Genomic DNA, 10,097 nt, shown 5'->3' with positions numbered 1-10,097 from the left:
TTCCTTTGCTGTAACTCTATTCAACAAATGCTTAAGGAGTGTTTTTCATAGGCTAGACTTGAGCGAAACACTGGAGGTACAAGATAAGTCCAAGTATGTGCTTGCAGGAACTCATTGTTCAAGAGGGGAGAGGGAGCAAGGGAATCAACAGGACCACAGGAAAAACGCTCCCTGAGCTGGCTGCCGTTGGAGCGCAGGGGTCAGGGGAGATTTCTATGGTGAGGTCACCCTTGACTGAGTTTTGAAGAATGTTAAAATTAGCTCCATGAGGCAATGGGAATAGCCAGAGGGAAGGGATAGGAGGATGGGGGTGGCGGACAGAAACAGCATGATGCTGTCCTTTGGGAACCTAAGTCCTTGTGGCTAAAGAGAGAGGAATTCACTGGGAAGCCAAGGGGCCCCAGCTGAGTTTTATTTGGATGCTGAAAACCTAGGGAGCTGCTGACACCTACCTCCCTACCTTGCCTTCCTCTCTGGTCTGCACAGTCACCCCCTTGACTTAAGGAAGAACTTTTCTTAAGTTCTTCTTAAGATAAGTCTCCTTATCTGCCCACCCCCTCCACCCCTTCCTGAGCTCCCCTCATCATCTTCCTCTCTTCCTACAAAGGCCCACTCTGCTTCCTCCACTCCCACTCTGCCAACACCCTGCCCTCTTGGGCCTCCTTCCCTCCCTTCCTCAAACACTGAGTCACTAAAATTAAACCTTCAGCCCACTGTTTGGAAAGCAGAATTTATACAGTGGGAAGATTGTTGGGCTACAAATTGCACCCAGAGATGCAAATTACCAGTGGCCTAGCTATGAAGTCTTAACCAGTGTCTGTGGGGTGTCCTGGCTCCACACTGCATGATTCTAGGGCACCCTGCACTGGCTGCCCCCTCTCCTTCTCTTCTCTACATTCTTCTTACCTACTTTGAAAACGATCCCTTAAACTGGCCTTCTAGGATCATTTCAAAGCAGAGCTTTGTGAAGCCCTCAGACACACCAAAGCAAGGATTTATATCCAGATTGCACACCTCAATTGAACTAACCCTTTTTCTAGACACCAAACCCTTACATTCATTCATGAATGTATGTATGTATTACACAAATATGCAGCTCTTACTGGGTACTAAATTCTGCACCAGAACTGGAGATACCAAGATCTGTATGAGCCAGCCTCTCCTGAAGGAATGCTTTGCCTAAAAGGAGGAGACAGACATGTCAACAAAGACTTACAATAAAGCACTGCAGGAAGATGATGGGGTGCAGTGTTTGTGTAGGAAGTGGCACTGGTCAGTTCACCTGATGTAGGTGATAGGGAAGTCATTGTAGGTCACCCTTGGACTGAAAGGTAGGTAGACAAGGGGGAATGCATGTTCCAGAGCGCAACCTTCAGTGTTGAGGTTCCTCAGCTTGGCCTAGATTGTGGAAGTATATAATTAGAGTTAAAGGTTAGTGTGACAATGGGAAGTAGCAGTGTGTGTGCATTGTGCGTGGACAAAGGAATGAAGAAAGGGGCAACAGAGTTTAGGTTTAACTCCAGGTATCCATCCCTATTTTGTATCTATCAGTCAATCTGCCTTCCTATCTATCTATCTATCTATCTATCTATCTATCTATCTATCTATCTATTTGATGGTATCTTCCTATAGCATCCTGGCCCCAGGGTGGTTGCTTAAAGAAAAAAAATTATTTAAGAAAGAAAAGGGCTGGTTGAGTGGCTCAAGTGGTATAGCACCTATTTAACAAGCATGAAGCCCTGAGTTCAAACACCACAAAAAAAAAAAAAGGGGTAGAGAATGGGAACTCAAGCTAAATGATGTGGCTCAAAGAAATCCCAGGACCTGAGAAGATTAAACTCTTTGCCTTTTTTCTTGGGTGCTTGTTATGCATGCTATGCGCTATCTCTAACCAGACAAACCAGCCCCACAGAGCCAGTAGCTGACACTCACAGTAGCTTGACACTTCTGGTGGGGGTTTGGCAGTCTCCCCACAGGTCACAGGTGTGTCACTGACTAGCTTCTAATATTCTTCAATTTGACTTTTTTCTGTTTGATGCTGGGGATTGAACCCTGGGTCTCTCCCATACTAAGCACTCTCTCCCATGGAACTACTCCCCCGGCTCTCAATACAACTTTTGAATAGACAATATTTACTTGGCTTAAAAATCAAAACGTATAGAAGACAAAGCGAAAACTCTCCCCCTAGCCCATCAGTTTCTCATCCCCTTCCAGAGTTTTAGTTTTCAGTTTTTGTGTATCTTCCCAATTTCTTTATGCAAACGTAAGCAAATAGGAATGGAAATTTGTGTTCCCTCTTTCTAAATTGTATTATCCAACATCCAGTGTTCCACACCTGGCTTGTTCCGCATTTGCCATCCATTATCCCGTGGAAATGTCCCAATGTCATTCATAGTCCTTTCTTGTGCCTTTTTTTTTTTTCAGGTCTGGGGTTTGAACTCAGGGCCTCATACTTGCTAGGCAGGCACTTTACCATTTGGGCTCTACCTCCAGCCCTTTTCTTGTGGTTTTTATAGTTAAATAAGCAGTTACTTATTGGTTAACATGTAGAGTTTTTTCAGTCCTTCTTATTACAACTATATAATGATACAGCATTGTGCACGTCACTGTCCCACATATGCAAGTATATCTACAAGACACATCTCTAGAACATGAATTGCTGAGTCAGAGTGAACATTTTGATAATGTCAATTTTTCCTTGATAAGGGTTTTTACCAGTATACATTCCTACCAACAAGTTACCTGCCACCCTCAGCCTCAGCAGCACAGTGGGTTATGAAAATAAAAGGGTTTGACAAATTATTGGTAAAAATTAGAATGCAGCAGAATTTTAAATTTGCATTTCTTTTACAAGTGTGGTTGAATCAATGTTAAGGGCCATTGGCATTTGTATTTTCAAATTGTCTCTTTCATCTAAAGACAATTATCCTAAAAGTCCAAGCTCAGAGCTCCCCACACACAGTACAAAGTCTATGGAATATTTGAGAAAATATATACCTTTATTTAAAAAACAGCTTTCAACATGCTTTGAAAATAGAAGTGACAGCTACAAGTTGCAGCTGAATGGTATGAAAATACTGCAGGTATTTTGAAAGAAACTCTTGGCAAACAACAGAATTTGAAAAGGTTCAAGTCGGTTCCCTATAAGTTCATGACACTGACAAAAGTAGCCTGGATGAGGTGAAGACAGACAAATTAGAGTCTTTGTAAAGTTAACATTATTTTTGATCCTATAATAAATACATATCCCCCCCCAGTATCCCTGCTTTCCCCTCCCCCCATAGCACCTGTGTTCTCTCATCTTGAGAAGGGCATAAAGACCTGTAAGTACTTTAGAGCAGCCCGCCCTGTGTCACAAGTATTCCCTGTAGTGTGGATACCCCTCCCTAATGGTCCCCAAATGATGACCACTAGATCAGAAGCACTGAGCTGTTTCCCTGTGAGTAGTAAACTTTGGGGAGTGGGGTTTGGGTTTTAGATGGCCCAATTGTTGGCACACCCCAGGTGCCAACACACATCTATTTCTGACAATAGGTGGAGGTTTGTGACTTCTGGGCCTCATTAGCCAGCCAATAGATTTCCCCAAATAGTTGTCCTCAGGAGAGACCCAATCAGAGGCTTTCCTGGTGGGGCCTCATCGGGGGTCCCCAACACAGTCCAGTGTGTGGTCCCCAGGTGTAGTGCAGCGATTTGGCAAGCAGTTGACAGTGCCTGGCTGTCAGCATAGTTGGGACAACAGCGTCCCTGAGAAGCACAGCTGTTTTCTTCTCCACCCTTCCTCACCCAGCTCTGCCTGAGACTACGCCTCAGAACTGGCCCAGCTGGTGTGTCCTCTAATGAGTGGTTGGGTCATGAGGAGGACTTGGCAGGGAGGGAGGCAGGAGCCCCAGGGGTTAATTTGCCCACATAGCTATCAGCTGACAAGTCTCACCTGTCAGGCGTCCCTCCACTCCTTGCCTTCCACTCCACCCATGAGAACCTGAAGACCCAAAATCAGGCCCACTCCTTGGGCGTGGAGGGCTCAGTTTGTGACCATGCTGCTGACCCCAGCCTCTGTCAGTAACCCTGTTTCTGTCCAGTTCTCCAGGGAGACCCTTTTTTTGCTGCTTCACCCAGAAATTCTGGGCCTCAGCCTGAGATCAGCTTCTCCCTCAGGGAACATCTTCTAGGCTGGCTGGTTGGAGCCAGGGGGGACTTGTGAGGTGTAGTGATGAGGGAAAGCAGTGAGGGTGGTGTGTGGGCACTAAGATTCTGAGAAAGGTTGGGCCCCTGCACTAAACTTTCTGTTTGTTCCTGGGAGAAAGCTCAAGGAAGCCAGAGAATAATAGGTGGGAATTCTGGCTTGCAAGAGGCCCGCCAGTGGGATCCCATCTGGCAGGACATAGGCCAGTAGAGCTTCCTAGTCCCTAGGGAGACCCACTTGGCTTCAGGTAGGTCACCTGGCAGGTAGCGTCTGCACCTCAGGGCTGGCAACCCCATCGGAGGGCAGAGACCAGCCATATTCCAGCCTGCTCAGGTCCAGCCTAGAGGGGGGCTAAGGATTTGCTGAGGATGCAAAATTAGTCTCAGAGTGCCAACCCAACCTGCTTGTCAGGCCTAAGCCAATGTTGGGTTGGGGTGGGGGGTGACAGGAAGGAAAAAGTCACAAACTTCCAATGTGGCCCACCCCCCTGACTGCTCTCTCTGCCCAGGCCCTTCTCTCAGAGCTTTGTTACTTCAGGTCTGTACCTGGTCCCTTTGCCAAGGGCCCCAGCCACAGCCCATCTGGCATTGGAGCCAGCAGTTTCCAAACCAGCTCTGAGGCCAGTCCTCTCTCCAGTGTCCTCTGGGTGCCACTGCTTAGGCCTGCTTCCTCACCAGCAGCACCCAGGGCAGGATGGCGGCTACCACAGCCACCACGGCGATGAGGGTGATGAGCAGGAGAGCTCGCGACCGGCAGCAAAAGGAGCGGGTGGTGCTGGGGGCGGGGGACACCTCGGAGAGGTCCGCCAGGCTGCGCCGTGGCAGCACACTGTCCTGCTCCCCCAGGGGCATCCCGTGGCGACTGATGATGAAGATCTGAGACTCCCGGGGCAGGCTGGGCAGCAGGTCCAAGGGGAGCTGAGCACTCTGGCTCGAGGAAGATCTCCAGACCGACTGGGAGATGGCCAAGGGGTTTGTGTGGCCCCCGCGCTCTGGCGAGGGCATGGAGGGCAGGCCCACGGGCACAGCCAGGGTCTGTGAGCTTTTGTCCAGCATGGAGGGCCAGCGGGAGCTCTTCTTGCTGAGGAAGGTGACATAGCGGCAGATGGGGCAGACGATGGTCCTCTGCACCTGTCCATCCACCCTGGTGGACAGCAGATACTTGACCAAGCAATCATGGCAGAATACGTGGCCACAGCTCAGCGTCCGGCTGGCGCCCTCCAGGTCCCGGAATTTCTCGTAGCACACTGGGCACTCGCTGCCCAAGCTGTCCTTACTCTCCCCTTCTGACATGACCCTCGGAGAAGGCAGGGCTTAACTGAGGGTGGGAAAGGGCGAAAGGTCAGGAACATCCGGGCCTTTTTCCTTCCTTCCCTCCCTCTTTATAATTTCTACCCACCCTCTTGCCTCCACAGCCTCCTTCATCCCTTCTCCTTGTCTCTTCCTTTTCTACTTGTACTCTTTCCTCCTCTGCTGCTTCTTCTCAGTTGTCAACCTGAATTAAACTAAGACCTAAGTCCTTAGAGCACAAGGTCCTTGGAGGGGGTGTGCGGGAGCTCTGGACTGGGGCATCTGGAAACAGCTAAGAGATCCCAGCCATCTGGGCTGTGGAAGGAAGTGTGTGGAGGGCAGTGAAAAGTACCTGAAGTGCCTGATGCCTCACCTCAACTATGACATGCACTCATGCTGAGCTTACCACCTCTCCTCTTCCTGGTTCAGGGCCGGAAGTAAAAACAGGAAGGCCCAGTTCCCAGGGCAAACAAGGAGCTAAGAAGATGTATGCCCAGCCCAAGTTCAGTCTTCAGTTTGGGCCTATACCCCAAGTAGCCATTTGTTTTTGTTTTTTTTTTTTGTTTAAACAGCTGCTATTCCTCATCCAGCATGAACCAGCAGGAGTTGGCTGATCCATGGCTGGTAATGGTGCCATGTTCTCTGATACCACCTCCACATATTTTTACTCTTTCTTAATAACTTTTTAAGTTTATTCCAATCATTGGATTGCATTCCACTGAGCTGAGTGTGGCTATAAAGCAATGACTGTGTGAAAAATAAAGCTCAGAACTTACACATGCAAATGCCTGCTGGCCCTCTGTGTGATCACACACCCGCCATGCTCAGTCATTCTTCAGAGTCTTCTCATGGGGTTGCCTGAGGCAGAGAACCTTCTGGGTAACCTCAGTGAAGGCAGATTTTCATCCTTGGAGGATGTGTCTGATGTTTTAGAAATGGCCAAAAATTACTCGGCGCCAAGGCTGGTAAGAAAGTAAATGAGCGATCAAGTGGCATGATACTTGTTTGAAATCAAAGACATGGAGTTACTGTAAAATAACCTAATGAGGTTTAATTAGTATCTCAGAGCAAAGGACAGACCCCCGAAAGATGCTCTTAGCAGAATTGTTGATGACTTTGAAGGGAAACACCTGCATGGATGTGTGGCAAGTTCCAATTCTCTTCCTTTAAAAGTCCCCAGTATCACAAGTGTGCAGTCTAAACTTATCTAGAACAGCCTTCTTGGAAGGAACCATGATCCTCTGTTATTAATACATTTTTCCATCAATGACGCAAATGACCCCAGGACACACTGGTAAGACAGCCATGTGGTGGCCCTGAGACCTGACAAATTAGCTACTAGGAAGGACAAACTACTTTTGGAAACTCTCCCTTCTCTTGACTTGGTTTCAAATCTATTTTGCCAAGTTGAAAATGTCCTATAATTAAGAAAGAGTAAAAATATATGGAGGTGGTGATAGGAGACATGGAACCATGGAGGCAGCCCCAAAACTTTTCCAGGGGTTTCTAGCTTTGGTCTCTGAGCTAGAAGACCACATTGACTAATGTGGTCCTTTGTTGTGGTCAAGTGCTTAGATGATGGATCTATGGTTCAACCCTTGATGTACCCATTCCTGTCTGTATATCCTTGGCAAAGTTGTTTAACCTTTGTAAGCTTCAGTTTCCTACAAAAGGTAATGATAGTATTACCTTTCTCCTAAAGTCATCGGTGGTATTAAGTGAGCTAATGGAAGTGAAGAATATGGCATTACAGTAAGTGCTCAATAGATGTGAGATGTCATTCTTAAGGCAAGTCAACTCATCTCTCCTTTCTTCTCCCACAGGGTCTTAGAGACCCTTGTCATATGTCTTGTCTAAAAAGTGACTCCCCCTTGACTGCGGGCAGCTCATCTTAAATGAGAATAACTGAACAAGATAATTAAGTAAGTGGTGGGCAATGGTAAATATTAAGATAGTGATTCCAGGGTATCTCAGTTTTCATTTCATAACACAGCAGCAAAGTCTAAACTAAATGCATTATTATCAGGATGACCATGGTAGTCTTAATCCAACCAACTACTAACATGTTCCTCTGCATTTCATAACTCCCCACAGGTGTGTAGTGGCAATTCCTTCCATCCATCCATCCATCCATCCATCCAATTATTCAATAAATATTTACCAACTACCTGCAATTTGCTAAATTCTGAGCTTATACATTGGGGATAAGCAGTGTTCAAGGAAGTCCATGGAATTTTAGAGCCTAGAGGACATTTAAAAGTTTTCTTGAAAAAGAAATTTCCTTCCTTCCTTCCTGAATACTAATGAACTTAGTTTCATTAGTATTCATAACTTTCGGTTATGAAGTTTGCATAACTGAAAAGTAGGGATCAAGGTAGGCAAGAAAAGAAGCATAAATAAGAGAAGAGTGGGGGGAGAAAGGACTCCAGAGACCATTAGTTGGACCTCCTAGTTTTATAGATGAGTAGATTCAGGTCTAGAGAAGGGAAGTGACTTGCCCATGGTCATTTGGGAAGGTGATGGGGAGAGAAAGAGAGAGAGAGAGAGAGAGAGAGAGAGATTTCACAGAGGATAGAGAGAATATTACTAGAATCAGTTGATAGAATGGGTGAGTAGATATTAGCCAAGTTAGGAAGCACTGTCTTTAAGATGAACAGCAGAGGAAGACGGGAGTTTTTACTTCTCATCTGAATTCTATGGAAAAAAAAAAAAAGGAATCCAAGAAGTGTGAAAGACATCCCAGGAACTCGCTGATGGTCTCTTTCTGTTTCAGGTGCCTCAGGAGAGCCACACCATTCATGCTTGGACATTCCCTCCTCTCTCCCCACCTTCCTCTCACCTCTCTTCCTCAGCCTTTCCTTGGCCCCTCCTTCCTCTTGTCTCTTCCTTTCTCTTCATTCCATACCATTCTCTGTCCTGAGTGCCTCTGATGGGCCTGGCTCTGCTGGGTGCTGGGGTGTGGAAGAGGGCAGCAGCATAAATGCAAGTAACATGTTCTAGTTTGAACACAGACTAGTTAAGTAACAACACAGGCGCTACATGCCAAAGCATCCCCATTGGAGCCTTAGGAAACCAGGGGGAAGACTAGGACTGAGGTAGGTCCAGTGTTTAGCTAATAATAAATAATTATAACAGCAACCATTTACTGAGCACTAATTATGTGCTTGGCATTTTGCATCCCTTCCTCATTGAACCCTGAAAACAACTTTGGAAGGTAGGAGGTAGGTATTATCTCCATTTTACAGATGAGGGCACTGAGGCTGAGGACTTAAGTAAAATAACTCTTGCTCAAAGTCACAATGCTGGTATGGGGGCAGAACCTGGATTCAAACACAGGACAGCCTGACCACACAACCCACTTTATGTACCACTCTCTCTACTGGTGGCTCAGATGGGCCTCCAGGAGGGTCTCCCAAATTTTAGTGAAAGAAATAGATGAAGAACCACCAATGGAAAAGTGACTACTGAAAATTTGTTCTCAGAGTGAAGTGACCTTAAACAGGGCTGTCCCTTTGGCCACTTGTGAGGGGAAAGACAATGGCTGGCCCAAGGTAGCAGACCTCAGCCCACCCTCCTCCACAAGAACAGCACATTTTGAGGATGGGGGTCAGGGAGCATTTGTCACCAACCCAGATAAACCACCTCCACTCAGCTACAGTGACTTTTCTAGGCTCTTGGGGTTGCCTCCCAAAGCCCCAATGCAAGCCCTGTAGTTTCAGCTATGACTACCTCCCCACTCAGAAGTGCCACACATCTCTCTCTCCCACACACACACCTGCATCATTCCAGCTTCAGTCCAGAGGATTGTCACGCTCCTTCCCACCCCAGCCAAGCCCCCAGACTCACTTCAGCTGGGACCTGAGAGATTAGCATAGGTCCTTCCACCTGAAGCCTCTGCAGAGCAGATGGGAGTCACCCAGATGTGCTGGCTGGCAGAGCGATCTCCTCTGGCTGCTGTCACTGTGCTGGCTGCGGAAGCATTTCCTAATGACTGAGAGGTTGGGAGGACAGCACAGGGAAGTGAATGCTGTCCAACCCGTTTGGGGCCAGGAGGCTTTTGGTGTTGCCCAGGGGTTGGGCAGCTGCTGGCGTCAGGTGATTCCAATGAGGATGCTAGCAGAGGAGACCTGGACTGAGTCAGAGGGTCTCTCAAGGGAGACAGTGACCCTTTGATCGAGACTCCCAGGGCCTGGCTATCCCTATTCCAACAATAGGAAAATAAAACAGTTCTTCCCACCCTCTGGGATTCATTCAGTGGTCCCCATCTCCCTCCCATGCCATCACAGGGTGAAGGGGTCAGGAGATCAGACTCAGGAAGACTATGATATCCAAAGTCACACCCTAACGTTTGTGTGTTGTGCCCATGTGAATTTGTCATTCACCAAACACTCAAGGAGGCTCAAAGCACATTGGTATAAACAGGCAGAAGTTGGATGGGGGGAATGACATCTGATATTGGAAAACACATTAGGGCAATTATGGTTGACAACAATTATATATTTCAAAAGAGCTGGTAAAGAGGATTTTGAACATTCCCCACATAGAGAAATGCTAATTGAGTTGATGTATATGCCACACTGATCTGATCATTATACATTGTATACATGTATTGATATGTTACACTG

General features: G+C 47.1%; 1 protein-coding gene across 6 annotated transcripts; it reads right to left on the bottom strand.

Moving 5' to 3' along the window:
* Positions 1-2,980: 2,980 nt before the first annotated feature.
* Rnf222 (ring finger protein 222) lies at positions 2,981-9,741 on the bottom strand. 6 transcript variants are annotated; one of them, XM_074046887.1, is made up of 4 exons: positions 9,248-9,696; positions 8,312-8,423; positions 6,249-6,434; positions 2,981-5,500 (listed from the first exon to the last, which is right to left on the bottom strand). In XM_074046887.1, the coding sequence occupies exon 4, from the start codon at positions 5,473-5,475 to the stop codon at positions 4,840-4,842; it is 636 nt and encodes a 211-aa protein (XP_073902988.1). In that variant the 5' UTR covers positions 5,476-5,500; positions 6,249-6,434; positions 8,312-8,423; positions 9,248-9,696; the 3' UTR covers positions 2,981-4,839. The 6 variants fall into 6 exon arrangements, with proteins under 6 accessions (XP_073902988.1, XP_073902985.1, XP_073902987.1 ...); XM_074046884.1 differs by having other exon boundaries at positions 9,319-9,696; XM_074046886.1 differs by having other exon boundaries at positions 6,249-6,393; positions 9,319-9,696.
* Between the last annotated feature and the right edge of the window lie 356 nt (positions 9,742-10,097).

This window comes from Castor canadensis, chromosome 11, assembly GCF_047511655.1.
Source record: "Castor canadensis chromosome 11, mCasCan1.hap1v2, whole genome shotgun sequence".
NCBI lineage: Eukaryota > Metazoa > Chordata > Mammalia > Rodentia > Castoridae > Castor > Castor canadensis.
Note: the sequence above shows the minus strand (reverse complement) of the source record. Positions and strands in the feature narration are given on the sequence as shown.

Coding starts and splice junctions, on each gene's coding strand:
- Rnf222 (XM_074046889.1), bottom strand. CDS start 5,475: ATGTCAGAAGGGGAGAGTAAGGACAGCTTGGGCAGCGAGTGCCCAGTG.